The 24,120-nt window shown below is 45.7% G+C and overlaps 3 protein-coding genes across 5 annotated transcripts in view; all 3 read left to right on the top strand.

Moving 5' to 3' along the window:
* Positions 1-24,120, top strand: part of LOC130535200 (NAD(P)H dehydrogenase [quinone] 1-like) — a 164,623-nt gene that overhangs the window by 4,471 nt on the left and 136,032 nt on the right. The gene's annotated exons all lie outside the window — the stretch shown is intronic.
* On the top strand, positions 10,326-17,607 carry gja5a (gap junction protein, alpha 5a). Its single transcript, XM_057050083.1, has 2 exons — positions 10,326-10,541; positions 15,373-17,607. The coding sequence occupies exon 2, from the start codon at positions 15,412-15,414 to the stop codon at positions 16,558-16,560; it is 1,149 nt and encodes a 382-aa protein (XP_056906063.1). The 5' UTR covers positions 10,326-10,541; positions 15,373-15,411; the 3' UTR covers positions 16,561-17,607.
* On the top strand, positions 18,585-23,209 carry acp6 (acid phosphatase 6, lysophosphatidic). 3 transcript variants are annotated; one of them, XM_057049971.1, is made up of 11 exons: positions 18,585-18,741; positions 19,666-19,852; positions 19,939-20,067; positions 20,447-20,577; positions 20,682-20,761; positions 20,849-20,936; positions 21,083-21,215; positions 21,880-21,980; positions 22,057-22,149; positions 22,220-22,385; positions 22,461-23,209. In XM_057049971.1, exons 2-11 carry the CDS (start codon positions 19,673-19,675, stop codon positions 22,593-22,595), a joined length of 1,236 nt encoding a protein of 411 aa, XP_056905951.1. In that variant the 5' UTR covers positions 18,585-18,741; positions 19,666-19,672; the 3' UTR covers positions 22,596-23,209. The 3 variants fall into 3 exon arrangements, with proteins under 3 accessions (XP_056905951.1, XP_056905969.1, XP_056905961.1); XM_057049989.1 differs by having other exon boundaries at positions 18,636-18,726; XM_057049981.1 differs by lacking the exon at positions 18,585-18,741 and adding an exon at positions 18,758-19,072.

Below are 24,120 nucleotides of genomic sequence, written 5' to 3'. Positions count from 1 at the left end.
ATCATTTGAATCATAAATTAGTTTAGAAATATTTAGTTTTTTAATAGTTGTTAATCAAAAGAAGCTAGTAAGAGTATACACACATACTATGAATGCAGTGGACATCAGAAGAGTGTGTGATAGCAGGACCTGATAACCGGAGGGAATAGTTAATAAAATTATCCAAACAAAAAACAAACAAAACTTCTCTTTCTTGACAGCTTCATGCCAACATGTGAATATGAAGCTCTGTAGCACCGGAAGACGGTTTATTCCACTCGCACTTTTGTTTGTATGTTATCTAAACTGTTTAAAAGTTGCTCTTCCAGCCATCTGCCCACGTAGCAGAGAAAAGGAAGGAACAACCCAATTACAATCACGCTGTCACACAGCTCCTGTTTCCCTGCTACGCTCCCAATCATAGCTGCTGCCGCTGTTTCACACACTCACCAACACATAAACAGGTTAAATTCGATTTATTTGACGTGTTTTATCCAAAAAAGGTTCATCAATAAATTATTATTAGTTGATATATTGCAACGTATTAAAAAGCAACTAAAATGGGATTTTTAAAAAACAAAATGTGAATGAATTATCTTTCAATATAAGTTCTTTAACATTTATTTATTGGCAAGTCAGGCCTTACTCTCACTTCTTAAAGGGTTTGATCATTTTAGTGCAGCAAAATAACAACATTAATAATAAATTGTGCACATTAAGACCCATCATTTTGCAGTGGAGACACGGTGCTGCTGGTCACAAATAGAACAAGTGCACGTGCACTGTAACGCACACATACAGGTAATGCTGCGTCTCAATCTGAGTGCCAAATTTGGGATGGAACAATTATTTATTTTGGTACATGTGCCAAATTTCTGACTGTGCCTGAGCAGCTCACCAACTAAACTGTTCTTTGAAAGACATTTTGAGCAGCTGTGTTCTGCTTGCTGCACTTTTCTCCACAGGTCTGGCATCTTCACATGTTTGGATGGCCCAGAAGAAAAGCTGAAAGACTCATTTTCCTCTGGACTAAGTATATATCATACGATAGAGACCGCGTCCACAGCTTTGTGGAGGCATCTGGGTGGGGGAGTACCTTTAAAGAGCTGCGTGTTAGTATAGTGGACGCTTGCAGGCTAAGCCCTACACTGGGCTTGTGAATGGCACCGGGATTCCAAACAAAGACATGATGTCATGATGGAGGGCGCGGACTCTATTGAGCATGTGCAGTGAGGCGTGAGGCCAGATTAGACCTCAGAAGCAGGGCAACAACTGACCGTTAATCAGAATGCTAACACGCTAACAAACATATCGTATGGTGATCTGATGGATCTAGCCACGTGCTTCCTGCTTAAAGGGCCTTTCAAAGACAGGAAGTCACCAAAGTCACAAGTTTTTAATCATTATGCTGCAAATTAAGACACGTATTTCCTTTTAAAATAGGCATTTGAAGATTACAGGTTGCACGAAGTTGTTGTTGTTTTTGTATTCTTTATATTTTTAAAGCTAAAACATTAATTAGCTTAGTGCAGCTTATCCACTTGTAATGAATCAGTAGTGCAACCTTGAGTACAATATCACTACTGGGTCCATAACCACTCAAGGCAGAGCCGACGTCCCTGACAGAAGAAGTAATGTTGTATATTTGACACCAGATTTAATTAAGCACTACTTCATGTGAAAGAACATCAGGAATTCCTGTTAGCTGGCAGCCAAATCTCTCAACAGGCTGAGTCTTCAGTATTTATTTATTAATATCTTATTTAAAACCTTTGTTTCTGCTTTATTTGCAGATTGTTACATTTCTTAACCATCAAAACCAGATTTACCTTGAGAGTGTCTGAAATTCAGCTGCACAAGATAGAACTTTGTTTGTTACCAACCAGCGAACCATCATTATTTCTGTTTTAAAATGTGTTAGAAACTAAAATATCAATATTGCATCTTTAAATGTCATAATTTAGTGTGAAGCCATCCTGTATGACCAGCAGACGTGAGTCTGTCCGTTCAGCCTGCAGAGCTGTTGAAAATGAGACGTGATGTTATCAGGACAGAGGCGACTGGAGTCGCTCGCCTTTCATTTAACTTTGTGTCCGTGTTGTCTTCTGGGCAAATGGCTGAGAGAAGGCTGCAGAGTTTAGCAGTACAGCTGACATGATGTGTGACAGGGCAAATCTCATCATCTAATGTCAGAGCTCGGCCCCATGCAGCTGTCAGGGAGAATACACATTAATGTATAGAAAATGGCTGAGGAGCTTAATCGTAATGAGAACAAGCATATTAAAAAAATCCTTGAAAAATCAGTCAGAATTGAAAAACAATCAGGCTGTTTTGAGTCAGTTCTGAAGCCTTTAGTTTAGTTTTTAATTGGACAAGAGTCCATCTGTGCTGATATCTGCAAATAATCTGCTTGGAAACTGTTTATATGTGTGTCAACAACACTGTTGACTCTTGTTCTGGTCCGGAGCCACCTGAAGCTTCACAGAGGTACCAGCGGTTCCACCAGTGATGGACGTCTGTGTGTTCGGTTGGCATCTTTCCAACATCTTATCACCACTAACTACTAGTTGCCACCTTTATTGTTTTCAACCCAAGTCCACTACATATCAGAGGGGTGTTTACACACAAGCGAAGCCTCTTGTGCTCAGTATTTTCCCGATCTTTTTTTGTCTTTTCTCATGAATCATCTGTCACACAGACGTTCGGTGAAAGGAGCCATTCATGGTGGGCTGAAAGAGATGGTATCAACGATGGCCTCCACAGATACGGGTCACGCCGAGTCCCATGATTGAGCTCAACACTAGGGCCTCAATGGTGGAAGGCTTATGCTTAAAGAGCAGAGACACTTGTTTCTGAGCAGACGCTGAGCAAACACGGCGGTACATATTTGCATCCATATGTCTGAATCCCATCATTCCTCTTTGTCTTCTAGTGACCTGCTGCCGCGGCAACAAAGCCTTCATTTAGGCTCTTTGTAATTTTTTTCCCCCTTGTTTTTTTTTTTGGGAGTCTGTTGTTTTTGGATGCAGCCATTGGTGGAGATACAGGCGGCCGCGTTTTGTTCTTATTTCTATCGTTGAATTTCTCCTTCGATGTTTTTGATGATCAAACAACACAAATAAACTGAGTGACAACCTGTCAATCAGAATGGGTTTAATCAAGCTCAGCAGTCTGTTTCACATCTGGTTCTGGGCCAGGTCACCAGGTTCTGCTATTGTGTTCTGGAGGTCGGGTTTGTTGAAGTTGGACCGGGCCTTCTATGCTTGACGTCTCACACAGACGTCAGGCCGAGGGCAGAAACCGGTCCCGTTACCAGTCGGCCGTTACGACAGGAACTGGCGCATAAAAACACTCAGAGGTGTAAAATTTGAAGTTTGTTCCTTTGTAAATATATTCACCGGCAATTGTATTTGGGTTTGTTGGAGTGATAAATACAGATGGTGAGATAATGAAAGAGAGGAATGGTGGGAATGGAGGACTGTTTGGTTTCTCTACCTGCGTTTGTGCAGGTTTGTCCTGTTAGAATAATATAAACCAGCCTCTGTTTGTTCCCCTGACAAAATGGAACCACCTAAACAAGCTGTAATGACCGTGGAATGCCATTATTCTCATTAGCTTCGTGATGAGTATCGTATCATTATGAGTAGCAGTGTTAGCAGTCTTCTGCTTCTAAAAGTATATCTTCAGCTCTTTCTGGTTACTTAGAGCTGCTTTACAGATAAAAGGCTGAAAGGTGTCTAGAAGGTGGCTCAAAGGAACAAAGACAAGCCAACATCAGAGTTCAGTGGCTCCATTCACACGTCCGAACTCAACCACAACATATTTAAAACTATTGATAAATCAAGACACTCCTGCAGAGATGCGTTGGGAGTGCACGAGACCAGAGTCTTAAATATCTGCTCCAATGATCCTTTGGCTTTTAATAGAATATGCTTTCCTGAACACTCACATCTTACTAATGCATTTCAAACTGTCATTTATTTTAAACCCCCCAAAATCATCTTTGGAATTTCTATTGTTATTATTAACATTAGCAATATCATCATCATCATCGTCAGTAGTACTAGTAGTAGTAAACTTTGCTATATAATAAGCATAACACAATTCTTTGATCACAATTTATAGTATATAAATGCTGCTGTGCATCATTTCCAGTAAACCTGCATTTCTTTATTTTTAAGTGACGTGTTTGTCACTTAAGTCATGTCACTACAACCAAGTAACTCATGTCTCAGATTTGGGATGGGGGGGGCGTACGTCAATTGTTCCCAAAGAGGGAAGTGGAAAAGCAGCTTCCTCTCGGTGTTGTGGTGGGCACCATGGGAGGGAGAGAAGAAACTGCACACACACAATAGAGAAAGAGCTGGAGGGAGGGTGTCAAAGTCTGGCTGAGAGACTCGAGTCCAGGATGAGGACCGAGAGGAGGGAAAAAGAATCAATTAATGAGCCGCATCCATTGTTCAAGCAGTTTCCCCATCAGTGGAGTCACTTCATTAATGGCTGATGCTGAAATGCTGCATCACTTCCTCGCATTTTTCTTTTTCGGTAACTTGTTTAAAGAACTTCTGAACATTCTGATTCATATTTAAAATCTCAAAGGCTTTCTCATATCAGTGCCAGGGTCCCAGTAAGAGAGGACCATTTTACAAATAACTGAGGGATTCAAAAACTATTAGTGGGGAAACAAAGCTTGGAGAAGCTCTGCACTCCCGATTCCCAGGACCAGAACACAAACTGGGAGGAAACAACACAAAAGGAGGATGAAAGGAATTAACAGGAGTCGTACGATAGAGTGCATGCAGGGGTGACTAAGACCCCTGTGAAATGCAGGGTAATAGGCAGGAAGAGCTGCAGGGAGGGCTGGAGGTAGACTTGAGAGGAGGGTAACGCCCTCTGCGTCTCTATCAGAGGAACACATGGCCCGGCGCTGGATGATTTCATGCCTCTGCATCCCCTCTGTCTGCCAGATGCCCAGTACAATGTTATCTGCGGATAGGAGTGCCGGCGCACGCGGTCAACCGTGCACCAGCAAACACCCACATAAGTTTCTCACACACGTTCAGCAATGTGATTTATCATCGAAAGTCGTTTCCGCGGCTGAGACAGAGTCACTTCAACAATGACTGAGGCTTATGGGAAGTCATAAAAGTCTGCGGGATTAGGGGTCAAAAGGCAGAAATCACTGTAAGATAGTGTCGAAAAGGGCCCATTCCTCAATCTGTGGAGCCAGCGCTGCAGGAAAAGTAACATTTGATTGTTGTGTGGTTGATTTAAACCCATTTCCATCAAAGGTTGAGCTGAGTGGAAGACCCTGCGGTGAGAAAGTGCTTCCTTGGCCGGTGAGTGCAGCCGGACCTCTGCCCAGACAAGTGGAGCTCTCGGGGATTCGTCAGTGTTAAAAACACCTGATAGCCCAAGCCGACGCCAGCCTGAAGGGCGTTCTCAGGCCATTGGATGGAGGATGTCTCTGGGCACCTCTCCCAGACGCTGGATGCAGGATGTATGGGGGCATGTCAACACTCAAACATGACTTCTCTGTCCTCAGTCATCACACACTTGTAAACATAGACGCTGGACAATGTCAGTCTGTTCTCACGTTCGCACACACCGCACGCACGTGCACGCGCGTGCCCGCACAGCTCCCGTCTGTCGACATGTCTGATTTGCTCTGAGGGTCAGGGGGTCTCGCAGATATCCCTCTTCCGGCATTTGTTAAGCTGCTCCTTCTCCGTGAGCTCTCTGGGACGCTGTAAGACTTCTGAGGTGCTGACGGGGAAAATATGGTTTTAGAAGTTCGTGTTTCCTCTCAGCACAGCTTGATAGCCTTGCTCATGGTGGGGCAGAGGACCAACTTTTGTTTGCCTTCACGGTGTCATTCCCATGGATGTGGACTGACTTCTGACACATTTTTCATGCTGTCCTGTAAAAGCAGCGTTCAGTATTTCCATATATTTCAGATTAGGATATCATTTAGCCATCACTGCTGAGCAATGTTCATTGCCACCACCTCTTGCTTTAGTCTTCCGTGTGGTCACTGGAGAGGAAGTCACCGTTTCCTCTACAGCGAGACAAAGACGCACCAGGGAATTCTGTTCAAATGGTTCAGCCCAAAGGTTCTCAGCTTGGTTTTTTTGGTGGTTAGAACGAAGTCCTGGCAGGCCTGGGGGGTTACTGGCAGGTTAGGAAAAGTTCCAAACTAAATGCAGCATGCTCAGCCACACTGGCCTCCCCCACGGAGGGACGTGCCATTTTAATATCTACAGGTCTGTGAATCAGGCAGCAGCACGGGGACGTCCTGCAGCCTCAGGGACAGGCGTAACAGTCTCCCTTTGTCTGTAGTTCCAGAAACCCTCATTGTTACAGCTGGAACAAGATGATTCGCGTCTCCCAGTTGGTTTGTTTTTATTGCATCTGCTTCTTCTGGTTGATGTGTAGAACAGCAGAACTTCTCATCTCCAGCTTGGTTGGATCGGGACATCTGAAGTTATCTCCTGTGGAATTTCCATATTACATTCTTCCCGGGTGATGCTTACATTTCCCATGATGGACCATTCATGGAAACAAACTGTGTTTCAGGGTTAAGCAGTAACGGCCGACCTGATGGAAGACAGCAGGATGGCTCTCCATCATCATCATCATCATCATCATCATCATCATCATCATCATCATCATCATCATCATCATACTGACACTTCTGTGACCCACATATGCTTCATTAATGCCTCCAGACAGTATTGCAGGGTCAGGGGTCAGTGGGTAAAAATAGCACTAGTCTAAATGTTGTCTAGATTTTGTGGTGAACGTAGCGAGTGTTAGGTTACACGAGTCTAACTGAAAGGCTGGCAGCTCAGCATGCCAGCCTCTTCAAATCCCTCACCTGTTAGCTCAAAGCTTTGCCACCCCATAATGAGCAAACATCACAGATAACCATTCGCCGCCTCTGCCCATCTGGGCTATTCTCAGATTGTCATCAGAAGACAACTGGTTTGGTGATTATGGAGAGGGGACATATTTTTACTGAGACCAAAATAGAGTTCCTCACATTGAGGTAAGATACTTGGATGCTATTTTGTTTGAGGAAACGCTCAAATTCCTGTCAGTATTTTAGTACAGACAGTACAACAACAAGCTATAGTTACGTAAATGAGATCACATCTGATTTTCAGATCCCAGCTCACTGAAAATGAACCAAACCTCAAAAGATTTTCTTTAGCTTTGATCAGCTTAGCACACAATACAAAGCTACTTCAGCGTTTGACTCTTTGTCTCAAGCCAGCACATTTACATCATTGCATAATCTACCTGGTTCTTTAGCCATGGCTCTATGTTGTTACTGGGCTTAGAGTGGGGGCCGGAGACGTTCAAGTGGACCCCAGTGAACAAAACAACAATCGGTGGGGTCTGAGCCTGGAGGCAGGCCAGGGAAGGGTCCAGTCTTAAGTACCTGATGGTTTTCATTGTTCTTAGGCCCCACTTCAGCCCAGAAGAGACACATTGGCCCTGCAATCACACAACCAGAATAACTGAGAAGAACAAGATGGGGAAAAAAAGGGAATGAATATGTTTGATGGCAGACAACCAGTTCTCAAAGAGAGAACAGGAGCATGCATCCATCAGGCGTGAAGTCTCTGGGTTGGGCTCAGGTACACCACTACATCCTTGCAGTGTGACTCTCGAGTAAACACACACAATACGGCACATGTGTTACCACAGCGGCAGTGCATGTGAACATCAGCAGTCAGACTTCTAACCCTAACCCTTTCTCATGGTTTTCTCTCATTTTGCTCACTTTTAGAAGACAACAGAGGAGCCCTGAGAGGTTACAGCCAAACATTGAGACAGTGAAGGCAGCATTAACGAGTGTTCCACCACTAAATGAGCAGCACACAACAGTAGAAGATTTAAAGACTATTGTTGGGGGCTGACGTATCAAAAGAGCAATGAAGCTTAAGTGCTTTTGGAGCGATGATGTGAGGCTGCAAGGTCATTTCTCCCAGCCGATGCTCTGGATAAGTTTGTCACGAGATCCTAATCACCTGTTTTCTCCTGCTATTTATAATTTACATGCAGCATTTTCGGTGCTGTGGAGCGAAAGGCACAGTTGTTGGAGAGGAGAATTTAGACAGTCGGATCTCCATTTTAGCCTTGACACGTGCAAATCAATGAATGCTGCGTGCACAGGAGAGCAATAGGAAATTCTGACGCCAGTAAAGTCATTTTTTCCTCACTGTTCAAATTAAAGGTGACACTTGAACATGTTTTTGATACGTGTTCTCAGCGTAGCCTGTACCTACTTGAGGTTTTTACAATATTTTATTATAACTGCTGATATTAAATCTGTCCTGACGTAATATTTGTTTGATTAAATCCAAAGACCTGCGAGAGATTATGGTGTCATCATGCGTGAGACATTACCACTCCTTCGTTTCTGTTTCTGGCCTTTAGCAACAAAAATAAACAGGATTGTAAATCCTAGAAGGCATTAACATTGGAGTGTGCACACAGCATCCTCTCTAGTGTGTGTTTTTGCTGCTGTTGCGCTGTAAATTTCCCCGTTGTGGGACAAATACTGTAAAGGAATCTGAGTCTGAATCTGAAAAAAGTCTTTGATGTGCTGTCCATTCTGCTTTAGCACTACTAGAACATGTTACATTGTTGCAGCATGATCTCTGTTTAATCAGTAAAAAGCCTGATGAATATGCTGTTGCTAACCAAAACCTGGCATTTTTGTGCGACAGAAACTCTTGTAACAGCAAGAGTTGATTTCTCCTCTTGCAGCAGAATGAATGAATGAATGAATTATGTTGTCTAGTTTGCAGACAGAGCAGCTAATATCACCACAGACCCGCCTGTGGCAGAGTTTGTCATGTTTCTGCAGGATCTGGTCTTGTGATTTGTTTGCGTGTGTTTTCCCCTTTTTTTTATTACCTCTTCAAAAGCTGATTCGTTCGATAAAAGGAGTAAAGCTTTGGGTCAGTGGACCTGTCAGAAACCCCAGAATGAGGCTTTTTACAGACGCAGGCACGTCGTAAAGATGGACATCAACTCCTCAGAGGTTGACGGATAAATTAAATCCAACCTGATGACGTCCAAAATAAACTCTGAGCCATTTGAACATAAAGTACATAAAGTTGTGCAAATACAATGACAGTGTTGTTTTTTAAAGATCTCTCGCCAAATTTTCTCTTGGGTGGGTGAAGTGACTTCCTGGAGCCTTCCTGGTGCTAAGCTAGCCAACCTTTGGCAAACACGAGCGTGGTGTGGTTCTTATCGATCTGTCAGAATGTTAGCCAATAAATACATTTCCCTGAGAATGAAACAGGATGTACTCTCATGCAACAGTAGGACAGGAATCTGTCACTGAAAAAACTATTTGATTATTTCTCTGCATGCGAATGCTTTACTGGGGTGACCTCACCACCTAATTCCAGTTATATGACTGCGTTTTGGCAGAGAGGAATCAAACCTAAAAGATTCCATTATGTAATGGAGCGCGTGTCTGCAGGCGGGCCGTGGAGCAGAGAGACCACCGGCAACAATCTGCCAGTTACACAGCAAATTTATCATTAAGTTTATCTTTCCCCAGTCTGATCCCCAACGCGTCTCCGTAGGATGGAAAATCCTTCGGTGCCTTAAAAATACTCGTCTTTACATCTACAAATACGTTTTTACCTCTTCATCTTTGATCTCCTGACCTCCATCTTTAGATCCAAATGCAGCTTGTGTGTGTGTGTGTGTGTGTGTGTGTGTGGTGTGTGTGTGTGTGTGTGTGGTGTGTGTGTGGTGTGTGTGTGTGTGTTGTGTGTGTGTGTGTGTGTGGTACAATGACATTGGAAACTTCCAGGTACTGCACGATAATGTTGTTTCAGTGTTGAGATTTGTCCTCTGAGCTCTCCCCAAACATCCTTGATCATTGTCTCACTAGTTGAGCTGAAGCTGTTGGGGCAACTTTAGCATTAGAGCAGATGTCAAACATTAGCCTGACTGCTTGTACTGGTTTGGACTGTTACAAGCATCCACGGATTAGGATCCTCACGGAATCTTATCAAAAATTAATGCTGATCCGTTGCAGGATTTTGAACCTACTTGACCCTGAACGCAGCGCGGAGTACAGACCCACAGGACCCCTCTGGAAGCGGGATCTCAGCGGAATTTCCATTGATGCCTGAAAACAATTCTACTTCCCTTTCTGCTGCGGAAGAATGCTTCCCAGCCAAAATAGAGCACCAGGGATGTAATAAGAAAGTTGTCGAGTGTGTTTGTGTGTGTGTGTGTGTGTGGGGGGTGGGGGTGGGAGGGGATGAAGGAGGAGAGACAGAAGGGAGGGCCGCGGGGGGAACTCTCATGATGCCCCTGCTTTTCTTCTCATGCCCCCTGTGTGGACGATCAGTTCGGCGTCTACTCGGCGTCAGGCTTCTTCCTGAAGACGCTGTTGAGGCTCGCTGATACCAGCCCCTGTGCTCCCCTCCAGCCGTCTCTGCTGGGCTTTTTCTCCACCGAGTCAAGGGAGGACTTTTCTCAAGGAGCCTGAAGTTGGTCTGCCGTCCACCCTGCAGGCGAAGGTAAGACGCCAACTGAACACCCAATGTCAGTTATCACAAAAGCCACAGTCAGACATTTGTGTAAACGCTGTGAGCCGCTGATGGATCTCATGTCCTGTGTTGGAGGCCTGTTGTGTGTTAGAGTCCCTGTCCTCCCAGGAGGTACTCGCTCTCTCTCTCTATCTTGTGTGTCTCTCATAAACTCAGCCATGGATACACAGTCAAACAAAGTGTAGCGCTGGAAGCTTTAAAGTGCAGAACCACCAACTTTGTGTACAAATCATGGCAAGATTTCTCTTCTGATTGAAGCTCCATGCAGAGTTGGTCCAGTTTATTATCTCATCAGAAGGATGCCCCTCCGGGCGGTTCAACGACAGGATATCAAAAATGCTTTAATGTAAACATATATGGATGTTTCAGAACACAATATTTAGACATGGGGGGAATTTTTGTTCAGTGTTGTAACTCTAGTAACAGTCAGTCAACATTTACTTCTCTGTGGAGTTTATTGGAGTCAATTTTGAGACGTACATGTGTGACAGTGCATCTTATCCGATTAGAGAAGGCAAATACAGCATATACTGATAAATAGAGGAGCTCTAGTGGTGTTGAAGTCAATAAATCTTGCAGTAGCTCCTTTGTAGGCAGCTTGAAATGACTGTAAAATGAAATCCAATCAATGGCATCATTGAAGAGCTTATGGGGATGAAATTGCGTTGGACAGAGAGTCAGACTGTGAAATCTAAAACTGCATCCTGAGTGTGTTTTAACGTTGTTCCCATTTGAACCTGGAGGCGTAAGAGTGCTAAAAAAGACCTGGCACAGTAACACCAGTGTGAACTAAACTGAATTTAGCTGCACCAACACTGACATTTGTACAAATACAAAGGAGTTCTTATGTTAGTCAGAACAAGTGAGCCAATCATTTGATCTGTTGCCCCCCCTCAAAAACAGAAAAAAAAGACTGGAACCCTGAAATTAGGAGTGTGTTTGTCAGAACCTTGTTGCCATGTGCAGCAGGACAATAGATCATCACAGGGCTGTGGGTCTGTGTACGGCAGCGGGCAGATGAAGAGCTCAACAGCCATGTAAGGCAGCAGCACTTCCACCCGCTGGGCTCCAGCTGATATATGGCACCAGCACCAGCACCAGCACCAGCACCAGTACCAGCACCAGTACCAGCACCAGCACCAGTACCAGCACCAGCACCAGCACCAGCACCAGCACCAGCACCAGTACTAAACGGGGGTTGGAAATAAGTGACGGGTGGGCAGCATTCTCAACCTCAGCCCACCTCACATCCAGTAAACTCAGTCGCTCCGATCTTCATCCTTGACGGTAATCCTGGTGGTGACGGGGGGGCGACGGACACGTTACACTCCCCCGCAGCAAGACACACTAATTACTCTTCATGTACCTGACAGAAAACAGCATCTGACAGGTATAAAAAGAATAGAAAGAATAGTAGCGACTGAGCTGAACATGTGTGTGACCCCCACCTGGATGGAGGAAAGTGTTATGTTTAGAGACACAAAACCCCCAGCCCACAGAGTAAAGAGTATTATTATTATTACTATTATTATTATTATTATATTATTATTATTATTATTATTATTATTATTAGGCAGGAACATGCAAATTGATTTTGAACGTATCTGTTTTAAGTTTCCTCCCTACAAATGTTGGGAATTACTGACATTTAACAGATCAAATATGATTAATGTCGAAAGAAAATTAAGCATGGTATTATTCTTATTCTTATTCTTGTTGTTATTTTTGATATTATTATTATTATTTCTTCAGAAAAGAATTAATTGAGTTCAGAACATCTAACTGAAGATCTTTAAAGCACAGAGAGTTCCAGCCTGACGTGAGCAGACATTCCCAACATCCAGCCTCTATTCCAGCTCTGACTGGACTCAAACCCCGAGCGCAGCTTCAGTTTAGCAGCCGTGAGGTCGGGTCAGAAGACACATTCCTGCCTGAGGTGAATGAGGGCAGCAGAAGTCTCAAATGTGCAGAATTAACAACAAGAAGCTGCTGACTCCACCCCAGAGCTGGGACGCAGAGACGCCAGCACAGGCGGAACATCCCAGTGTGAATCAACCCTGCCCCCTGTTGTTGCTGGACAGGACAGGACAGGACAGGACAGGACAGGACAGGACAGGACAGGACAGGACAGGACAGGACAGGACAGGACAGGACGGTGGTGTGAGGCCTGGCTGATGCCGCTTCTCTCTGGGTCTGAAGGATTTATTGTGGCGTTGCCGTCAATATTCTCCGTCTCCTCGTGTTGCCCAGCAGCAGCACAGGCGTGCCCGCACCGGTCCAGTCAGGGACACATCTATCTCCTTACCTTCATGACGGTCCTCATCTGCCTTGTTTCCAAGCAGCTGTTGCTACGGTTGCTGCGGTCACACGTGCAGAGAGGCGCAGTTTCACCTCCAGTTGCTTTAAATAATCCTCCGCTCTCGTTACCCTGCCAGTGATTTTATAAATGGATACGACAGAATCCATCCCAGTAAGTTCACGGTCGCTGTCTGCAGGGCAGATTTGACCAGTCTGAGGCTTTAGGGTGAGGGGAGGTCACAGGGAGGGCTGTGGAACCTCTCTGCCTCTCCGTTCCTTTTGATGCGCCGTTCTTCTTGTCGTTCGGAAATCATTTTGCTTGAGATTGTTTCCTCTGAGAACAGGAAGAGGTTGTGGAGGGTGAGACAAAGAGACCGAGCCTGCCGCCTCCCCCAGTAGAAAGTTCCATTCCCACCACTGTTTCTGTCTGTGAGCTGTTTTCATGTTTGTCCCCTCACGGTCCAGATCACAGGAATTATTTTATTATTATTCTTCTTTTACTTAGAGGACAGTGGACGTTAATGGGCAGTTCTGTAAATGTGCCAGTGTTCTCCACTGTAGCCACCTGACCAGATGTTTAGAGGACCTGAGGCCATTAAAGTGCAATAAACAGACACAAAGGTCAGGTCTGTTCTCACTACATGCTGGTGTTATTTTGGCCTTTTAACTTTAAATTGGTGCAAAATTCAAATGATTCTTCTTCACTTGAGGCTGTTGCACAGGTGAAGAACCTGCTGCTGCCCTCTCGGCTGCCGCCTCCTCCTCCTCCTCCTCCTCCTCCTCTCCTCCTCCTCCTCCTCCTCCTTCCGTGTTTGTGTCACCTGGACTCTCACCTCTTCCCTTTCTTCCCTGGCTCTCTTCTTTTAATTTACTCCCGTAAAGATCATCGGCATTGCCCAAAGTGCAATTTGAGCAGGCGCACGTGATCCGTTTGGTGTTAGATGGAACAGCCTGAGCATTCCCTCTCCCACATGTTTTGTGGCCCTCCTCACCTCAGCTCAGATTTCTGATCTTCTCCATATATATACTTCCCAGAGAGGAATCAGGAGGGGAGGGACGGACAGAAGGACAAATGGCCGCAGTCTTCAGAACATTCCTCTCGCCAGCAGAACGACTGTCAGCCAGAGAATTTTTGGACTCCTGATTCTAAGGAGGTGTTATGGAAGCAAGTGACTTGCAGGGAGATTATCTACGTTTGGCTTTTCTCTGTGTGGCCAGTGATTAAATCCTCTCTGAGACGCCATTAAATAATCACTTTGTCTCAGAGCACAGGTCTGTTTTTATGGCCTTCAGCGGAACAGTAAAACTTACATGTCTGATGGTCTAACTGCCTCATAAAAGTCGGCAAGCGGCGAGTATGTACATCAGGGGTCACCTCTGGATGAAGCCTGATGGGTTTTCCTCACTCCCTCCATGACGGGGGTCATTTATTGCCGCCTTAAACCTGTCTGGTCAACAGCCTTATAGGGTCATTCACATCTGAGGCTGGCCAGGCTGCCGCTGCCATGTTTGGCTCTCACCAAAACTTTCACTGAAGCTTGAGAAGGGAAGGCACACGCACACACACACACACACACACACACACACACACACACACACACACACACACACACACACACACACACACACACACAGCCATATTGTGATTGCAGTCCCGATGAGCGTGCACGGTTTTGAAAGGATTGACACGATCATGTATCTTTCATTCTATCGATCATGGAAACATAAAACATAAAACATATCAAACGTGTGGGTTTTTAGGCGATAAATAAAGAAAAATACCTGTTGCATTTAATCTACAGTTGTATTTCTGCTGCTGTGGTCTGCAGATTTCAAATGAAGCCTAACAAAGACCCAGACTGTTGTTGTAGACGCACACGCGCACACACAGTGCACACAGATGTGATGGACGCTCTCAGATGGGCCCATCGTGCAGCTCAGAGGCGTCCATTACTGCATGGAGGAGGAGGAGGAGGAGGAGGAGGAGGAGGAGGATGGACAGAGCCGCTGCTCTGGCTTCATGAGTGACGTCTGCTGGCCTCTGAGTCCACAGGCATGATGGGAAATGCACGGCTCAGGCTGGGGTCACGTTGATAAAAGGACAAACTCTGCCAGCTTTGACTCGCCCGCCGGCCGGCCGGGGCCATGTTGCCCGTGTCACTCATATATTATTTCAATTTGCACACAAAGAATGTAAACACATGAAAAGCATAATATTGAATTCTTTTTCTTAAAAAAACCCCACTTTATTTGCTTTTACACGACTGTCAAACTAGGCCTGGCTCTCTTTCTCACGGGAGCACGGCTGCTCTCATGCCAGCGTCCAGTCCTCAAGCAATTCACAGTCTATTTTTACACATGTGAAGCCACATAAAAGTCCAGGTCATGTCATTCCCTTTCATCATTTTATCTGCAAGACAATAGAGCTCAAACCAGCTGCCTGAGCATTTTTCTCTTTCGTCACGATTCAGTTGCAAACGTTTTCCACCCGTTTTCTCTCCAGTCTTTGTGCCACAGGTCAGCGTTGCACTGGTGAGCAGGGATGGGTGACTGGAGCCTCCTGGGAAACTTTCTAGAAGAGGTCCAGGAACACTCCACCTCGGTGGGAAAGGTCTGGCTCACCGTCCTGTTCATCTTCCGGATCTTGGTGCTGGGCACGGCCGCCGAGTCCTCCTGGGGCGACGAGCAGAGCGACTTCCTGTGCGACACGCAGCAGCCAGGTTGCACCAACGTCTGCTACGACAGCGCCTTCCCCATCGCCCATATCCGCTACTGGGTGCTGCAGATTGTGTTTGTCTCCACGCCGTCCCTCATCTACATGGGTCACGCCATGCACACCGTGCGCCGAGAGGAGAAACAGCGCAGGAGGGAGCAAGAGGAGAGGGAAGCGAGGGCGGAAAGTGGAGGAAGCCTGGAGGAGAAGGAATTCCTCCAACAGAAGGAGAGCGAAAGAGCCCCGGCGTCGGGCGGGACCAGCCGGGTTCAACTGAGAGGAGCCCTGCTGCAGACGTACATACTCAGCATCATGATCCGCACGGTGATGGAGGTGACGTTCATTGTGGTGCAGTACCTGATGTACGGGGTGTTCCTCAATGCGTTGTACCTGTGCAAGGCCTGGCCCTGTCCAAACCCGGTCAACTGCTACATGTCCAGGCCCACAGAGAAGAACGTCTTCATCGTCTTCATGCTGGTGGTGGCGGGCGTGTCTCTGCTGCTCTCCATGTTGGAGCTCTACCACCTCGGCTGGAGGAGCGTCAGAAGACACCTACGCAATAAGATGAGCGAAAAGAGCAACCACAGAACTGTGAAGGTGGCTGTGTCCACGGCCTTGGAGCCCAACAGTCCACCACAGCCTTCTCTTTCCTGCACCCCACCCCCAGATTTCAGCCAGTGCCTTGCAGCCTCTGGATCCATGAATGCCATAACGTCCATGGCCGCTCACCCCTTCAACAACAGGATGGCGCTGCAGCAGAACTCGGTCAACCTGGCCACCGAACAGCATCACAGCTGCGACAACCTGGAGGACGAGTCAGACTTCCTGAGGATCAGATACGACCAACTACCCATGGAGCTGCCCCAAAGCTGCTCGCCATCCCCCCTCCTGCAGTCCAGCTACACGAGGGACAAACGGCGCCTGAGCAAGACCAGCGGGAGCAGCAGCAGACCTCGTCCCAATGATCTTGCGGTGTAGATCGCGTAGTGACGAAAGACGAGGAGTAAAAGACCACAAAAAAGAATGAGGGACGTTTCTGAGAGTAGAGGTCAGAACATGACCATAAATTAACAATGCAAAATCTGGCTGCAAATCCCGAGTGTCTCAGATCTGCGAGTGTTGGAGACCTGATTTGTGCTTGACCCAGTCTCCCTGGAGCTTGAAAACTGAAAAACACACTGCAAAGAGAATGAAAGACAGAGAACAGGATAACAAGTGGGATTCCTGACCGTTGCACATGTGGGGAAAATGAGTGTGACATTTTGCTTTGTGCTATAAGGTGAAATACATCTCAGTTATTTGATTAATTATATATTAGGCTGTGAATCTAATTAACAGAATATAAAAAAGATACAATTTCCTGCTGTAAAAGTAGATATACATTAAAAGGAACCAAGAATTTACGATGCAACTGTGAAGCCTGCTGATGTATAGAATAAAGTGAAAGTTCTGAGACCTTTTTTTTTTTGCTAAATTGAACAAAAGTGCCTTAAAATGACGTGGACCATTTAACAAAAGCCATGGCTTACACTTGAATTAGTCATCTGTTTTCGACTAAATCAACATTATGTTCTAAAGTGATTCATCTGTATTCGTATTTGAGAAGAGCTTTTGTGCACGGAAGTGATGACAGAATGTAACCTGTTTAGTATTTTTCCTGCTGAGATAAAGGTCCTGCCGTATGATGTCATGAGGGTATTTGGCCACGAGATGGCGATATTGCACTTATTTTTTGTTTTTCCACTTTGTCTCCGAGAGGCGTCGTGTAAATAATTTGTCTACACTTAATGTTGTGTATTTGTCTCTTTTTAAACCTATTTTATTCGTTCTGTTTTCATCATGCAATCATACAGGTTGTACTTTACAATATTCCAATATCATGGATTGTGGTTTTAAAATTTTCACTCTTTATCATCCTTCATCCTTTCATTCAGCCTTACGCACAATCGCTACATCTGGCTCATTCACAGATTGGTGTCAGCAATAAACAATCATTACATTAATAAATGTTAAATAAAGAACCTGCTCTGTTGTCCTTGGTGTCTACAATTTATATGCACTTTTAAATATGTATAGTCAAATTAAAATGTCACATCCATGAATAAGTAACCTGCGACTAGAAAAAAAAGATTGACTCAAGGGTCCGTCTGACTCAAGGAAATGTGCTGTATTTACGCTGATTGTCGCCTTTTCTGCGAGGAAGCTGTGGGTTAAATAAGCTGAAGCCAGAAAAGGCAAACATTTGACCATGGTAAAGTTGGGCCACCATGTGGTGCTATAGCTACCAAGTTTGTAGCTATAGCACTAATCAATCATGTATTATATTAATATGCTCCTTTTGCAAAAGACAAAAACTGTAATCCGTATTCTAAATTCCACCGAAACAAAAAAAAATCGTAATCTGAAAAAGCAGCTCATATCTGCACAAATTGTGACTAACAATGATATTATATTTATGTAGACAGTAGTAATACAGGGTTTTATAACATAGCAGGTGGCTTTGTGATTAGCGGGCTAGATCTTTGAAAGCTCAAAGGTCAACATCCCCACCTTCACCAAACATCCTCACATTCACCAAACATCCTCACGTTCACCACAGCTTTCCTGTGGCCCTTTGTGATTACCTGAAAATGTCATGAAAATCCCTTCATAACTTTTCACATTGTTTTGCTTCCAGCCAGACGGCTCCTCTGTGGAGGTAGGTTTATAAAATAGAAAGCGCTGTAACTAACAAAGATGCTTTGTCAAATGCAAAGAGGGGAGATGTCAGCTTCACAGAGAGGTAATGATTGATAATTAGGATTTTTATTTTATTTTATTTTTTGAGAGTGGGGGGTAGTAGACGTTGTGATCACTCACACACACTCCATTACAGTTAGCGGCCGCAATGTGCCAATCCGTTGTTCGCTAACTTACAGTAAGACGCCAAACGAAGTGGGGACGTTCGGGAATTGTAGTTTTATTTGCCTCGGGCTCGCTCGTGTGTGTACGGGAGAGCGGAGTCCGCTGCTCTACATTTCCCGACATGCCGTTTCCGTACGCGGCGTCCAGACTTGCCGACTGACGGGGCAATATGATGTAAAACTATTCGCATGACACCGGAATCTGTCTCTTATTTTCATTCAACATTGTCTGTTTTAACAGGTGTGGCGGAATAAAGTGAGTCCGTTTTTCTGTGGTGAGGCGATAGTTGTCCTGATGCGTTGACGGGGGCGAACGTTGAACTTGATGTTATCAGGCTGTGTTGCAACTAGCTAGTTTTGAAACCCTTTCGCAGGTTCTGTAATATTTTCTTTACGTGCTTTCAGTGGCAGCGAGTTTGTGTCTAATATCTACAGCTGCGGGCTGTGAATAGTCTTTATCCCGCAGTCCTGTGGATTCTATTAAACACGTCCCTGTTATTTACCTGTCAAATGAGGAAGGAGCTCATATAAGGCGTCTACTCACTAGAAAGTGTCTCGTTTGTTCTGTTTTGGTTGTCTCCGTGAAGGTAAGTTTCATCTGATCATTTCACTCATTTAGATCAAAAATTGTGAATTGATCCTGCCATTAATAACAGGGTGACAGTGGTAGAATCTTTCCACTTTTCTAACTTAAACACCACTTCGACACAGCCTGTATCTCTAATCGCCGCACAGTCATAATATTGTGTCTGTGTCAAGTGCACTTTGGCCAAATTTCCGGGATAATTCTTGGATCCCTTGGAGTTTAATGTATTAGGCAAGGTTATCCAATTTCACACATTCTATGTGGCGTAATTACCAAGATATAATGACCACACATGTTTTTGAGCATTTTGGGGGTTTGGTGCCTTGCTCAAGGCAGTTCTGTCCACACTGGGACTTGGACCTGGAACCCTCGGCTCCTCCACTCTGTCCCCTCCAGATGGCGCTATCACCCCCCTGCTGCCGGGACTTTTGCTGTAGAGCCACTTGCATGCTGCAGTGTAATTAGACAATCAGGAGTTCTGCCTGGTGGAACATCTACAGCAACATCATCGTGTTGCATTGTAGTCACAGCTCTGTCTTTCACGTGTGTTTTTGGAGTGAGACACGCTCATCGTTTGCTCTGTGTCGTTGACAGCACAGCTATGAGGACATTTTGGACCAGAGTTGGTATAATAGGGCCGATTTCAATGGCCTTTGGGTCGGTGCTGTGGTCAGCAAAGACTGAAGCTGATCACACTCCTCCCTATGATCTGAAGTTGGTACAGGTCCTGTTTCGCCACGGAGCTCGAACTCCTCTTAAGTCTATACCTGATGTGATGGAGGTAAAACCTTTGTAAACGACATCTCCCCCCCGTGTCACATTTATCTGTTCGCGCTAACCGCCCTGTGATCTTTTGTCTTGTTAAAGGCCCAGTGGGAGCCCAAACTCTTGGAGCCTCCAGCACACACTCACATCAAGTATGTAGTGACGGATCTTAACGGGGGACCAAAGCCTCCGGCTCCCGTAGAGGAAAGCTATCGGAAAATGATGCTAACAGTGAGTAGGTGTGTTTTGTGCAGCATCAAGAAAGAATCGAGGTTCATTGTAGCTTTGCCAAAGCTTGTTTCCTCTGTTGCTTTGTTTCTTGGAACCAAGTAGGATGAAACTTCAACAACAGCGGCATTTTAATGACTTTATTTTTTTCCTTCTCTGAATACAAGCAGCGTGTTTACTCTCAATCGCTCATCTACTTGGCAGCATTTCCCTCTGAGCCAACAAACAAACTGAAACCCTGTGACAAGTTCATTCATTTCCTTTTTAAATGTGTGTAGAGCTTTCAGGTGTCTTGATTTGGGGCACAGTGTCTGTGGAAATAACGGTTTCTTGAGACGATCTGGGGCTGTGCCGTCAATAAAAGTCGACCTGTTTGTCCCAGGGTGGCTCATTTCCTGGTCAGCTGACCACACTGGGAATGCAGCAGCTCTATGACCTGGGAAAAACGCTGAGGACGAGGTACATCGAGGAGAAGCAGTTCCTCAGCCCGGCCTTTAACCTAGCGGAGGTCTAGTAAGTGTTGGCCCTCGCGGAGGCTGCCACCACCCCTCAGCTGTGGAAGTACATCGGATGAAATATTGTCCGATTTTCAAATACTCGGCTTTGTTTTATTTCAGTGTGCGTTCCACAAACATTGTGCGGACCATTGAATCGGCCAAATGTCTGGTAGCAGGGCTCTTCCAGCAGGAACAGAGAGGTAGAGCATTAATCTTCGCCCCACATTTCTCTTAATCCCTTCTGCTATTACTCAAATCTGTCTTTGTTGTTTTTCTTGCGCTGACAGACGTCGTCACTATCCTGACGGAGGCAGCAGAATCGGAGGTGCTGTATCCCAACTACCACGGATGCAAGATGCTCAAGATGCTCTGTGGGTATGTAGGCACGATTTAAAATCGGGGAATTTCAAAGATTCTGCACACACAGTTGGAGACGGCCTCCAAACTGCTCAAGCATGACAAACATCTGGAGCGGCTGCGGGCTGGTCGTGACTGCGCGTCGTGTCCGTGCGTCTCTGCAGCCACCGCTGGATGGAGTCTTCCACTCTCCCAGATGTTGCAGCTGATTTGCAGAGCATCCAGAGGGCGTTGGGCATCGCCACAGACCAGCGCGTCGACTTCGTCCTCATCAGGGACGACATGGTTGCCAGACAGGTGACGACGTGCGTCCGATGAGAATAATTCCAAGTTATTACATCACAAGTGCTCCAGATGTGCTGCATAGAGGCATCACTCCAGGAGATCAGCTTTAATGGCTTCCACCAAAAACACATTTCATTTTCTTTAAACTAATCAGTTCTTTTCAATGTTCAGGGAGGCAAACTCAGGGTTCAGAGGTGATTTCAGGTGGCTGTTTGATGTTTGCTGGCTGCTTTATTCTAAACAAGAAGCTAGAGCGGTGAGACCTGAAGGATCAGCGGATTGAGGAGTGTTTTCACACCAAGCCTCAGGGAGAACCTAAAAAATGAACACGGAACGAGCTCGCTGGTGTTTACTGGTGTCCTGCTGACAGAAGCAGCCAGGACTTCTGAGCTGACAGCACGGGGCCTCCCAGTACAGACATTTTCATTCAAACATGCGGATATTCTGACACCTTGCTTGTCAATCTTGTTCCTGTAAACCAGGCGTGTCAAACTCAGGCCTCCAGGGCCACGATCCTGCCGGGTTTTCCATCCCACTGAATGCATTTCCAGCCTGGTAGGACAGAAAACCCAGCAGGATCGTGGCCCTCGAGGCCTGAGTTTGACACATGTGCTGTAAACCATCAGCTGGAGATAAAAGCTGGTCCTGATGGTGACTGCCCCCCCCTCTCCCACAGGCTCATGGGCTTCCCTGTCCTCCGGCGCTGGACACCTGGAAGGATACTATTGAACAGAGAGCTGTGGACATGATGTGTCACCTGTACAAACCAAACCTGAGGTTCGGACCACACACCAAACGGATCCTTTTCAGGTTTAGACACTTTGAGGCTAAATTGTTTTCCCACCTCTTGCAGAGAAACTTTACAGCTGTCTGTGGGACCCCTCCTGCACATACTGCTGAGCAACATAGAGGAGAAGGTGCAGGGCACCTCCTCAGAGCCGGAAAGGTTGGAACCCTGAGCGGATCAGGCCCCACAGTGTGTGATCATGTTCTGATATTTGCACTCTCTCAAACAGGAAGTTATTTTTGTACTCTGCACATGACACCACCTTGATGCCCTGCCTGATGGCTCTGGGCATTTTTGACATGAAATGGCCTCCGTATGCAGCCGATTTAACTCTGGAGCTGTACCAGCACAGACAGACCAATGAGGCCTTCGTCAAGGTGTCTTATGTTGGACAGGTATGACCCCGACGGCTCATTTGATCAACCGTCACCTTTTCCTGCTCCGTACTGAGCTCTTTCTGATCTGTGCAGGATCAACTTATACCAGGTTGTAGTGGACTCTACTGCCCCCTGGAGGAGTTCAGGAAGGCTGTCTCGGCGTACTCTCTGAGCTCGGAACTCCACCTGTCGCTGTGTGACAACACGGAAGGCTTGATTGAGCCTTGATCTCACACACACCTTCAACCCCCTGAAGAGTGCTACACATCCACGTTCCCACTCCATCCAGCTGGTTCAGTTGTGCCTCTCCACACTGGCGGAAGCAACAAAACCATTTTAGAAATGACGTTATGATAGGTCCACATTTTTATTTATTTATTTCACCGTAGCAACAGCAATTGTTTGTATTGGTGAACTGTGACCGACTATAGCAAACGTGGTCTTTCTTTCATACAAATGCACGGTGTTACTTCAACAGTGTTTGCGTTCACATACTCTGCTGTTTAAATGATTACAAGTGGCATTCAGGGACATCCTGAGAGGCTACAACCTCCATCACCTTTTAACTGCCTTCATAAATATTTAGCAGCTCCGTGCAGAGATGAACATGCTCATGGAACAACCACGGAACTATTTTTTATTAGTATTTCTCTCATATGTCTGAACATTTTAAACGCTACTTGAAGTGGATTAAATGAACAGTGTGCTCTTTTCTGGGACTAGGTCCAAGTGTGGATTGATTTTCATCGACTCAGATATATTATCCCCGATGCTGATGATCTTTAGATGCTTTCAGTAGACCGACAGTAATTGGGTCTTAATAAACTATGATCAGATTCACACTGGTTGCACAGGCTGTACTGGTTAGTTCTGATATTTTGATCTGTTAAGGAGACAGATTTTACTCTGAAGGGGCTGTTTACATGGAAAGCGCTGCAATCCTAAATGCAATTCCTCATTAGAACACATTCCATGAAATATTCATGCGTCGTAATGTGTCTGGCATATTTAACATGTAGAAAAGAAATAATTTAGTTGGAGAGGGACTGATTTGCAATATTCTTGGGATTTGTGGGGAATCTCAGGGCTACAGTACTGGGTAAAAGCAGTTGAAATCAGAAGGAGCAAGATGAGCAAGTATCAGAATGATGACGTGTCACACACGGTGGAGAACCTGTTAGAGACATGAGCGGGAAAGAAGCTCACTGGTGTCTGCTGCTGCCGCGGCTGCTGACAGACGGCTGAGGGGACGGTGTCCCCCAGTGCAGATAGAGAAGGGTTGTGAAAACAAAGAAATCAATGACGCTTCGCCTGATCTCAACACAGGAGTCCCCACGCTGCAGCCAAGAGCTGATGGAACCTCTCAGAGAGTCCAGGTGTCCATGTCATGGTGGTGGTAGCGCGGTCTGCTGGGAGCTGCCCTGAGAAGCTGAGGGTTCTCGGTTCAAGCCCCAGTGCAGACAAAACATGGAAGGTGTTGTGGTAGTAGGGGAAGTGCTAGAGCACTACTAGGGCACCCTTGAGCAAGTTACCAAAGGCCCCTATGGATGAACTGGTGGGGGGACCCTGCCTTCACCCATTGTTTACCCTCCCTGTGACCCTGAAAGGGATAAAGTGGTTAAGGAGAACAAAAGTGATCCCAGCATCAAAAGTTCTGTAATATTTACTGCAATTATCTTTGTTTCTCTCAGCTGCACTTAAACAAAATAATCCAAACTTTGTAAGCGTGAAAATACTTTTGAACTGAACCGTA

This window comes from Takifugu flavidus, chromosome 1, assembly GCF_003711565.1.
Source record: "Takifugu flavidus isolate HTHZ2018 chromosome 1, ASM371156v2, whole genome shotgun sequence".
NCBI classification, from domain to species: domain Eukaryota; kingdom Metazoa; phylum Chordata; class Actinopteri; order Tetraodontiformes; family Tetraodontidae; genus Takifugu; species Takifugu flavidus.
This window is presented reverse-complemented; position numbering and strand designations above follow the sequence as displayed.

What these genes read in the sequence shown, in the direction of transcription:
- gja5a (XM_057050083.1), top strand. Translation starts at nt 15,412, where the DNA reads ATGGGTGACTGGAGCCTCCTGGGAAACTTTCTAGAAGAGGTCCAGGAA.
- acp6 (XM_057049971.1), top strand. Translation starts at nt 19,673, where the DNA reads ATGAGGACATTTTGGACCAGAGTTGGTATAATAGGGCCGATTTCAATG. An exon ending in ATGCTCAAGATGCTCTGTGG is followed by an intron (nt 20,937 to 21,082) that starts GTATGTAGGCAC and finishes GCGTCTCTGCAG; the next exon opens with CCACCGCTGGATGGAGTCTT. An exon ending in AGGTGTCTTATGTTGGACAG is followed by an intron (nt 22,386 to 22,460) that starts GTATGACCCCGA and finishes TGATCTGTGCAG; the next exon opens with GATCAACTTATACCAGGTTG.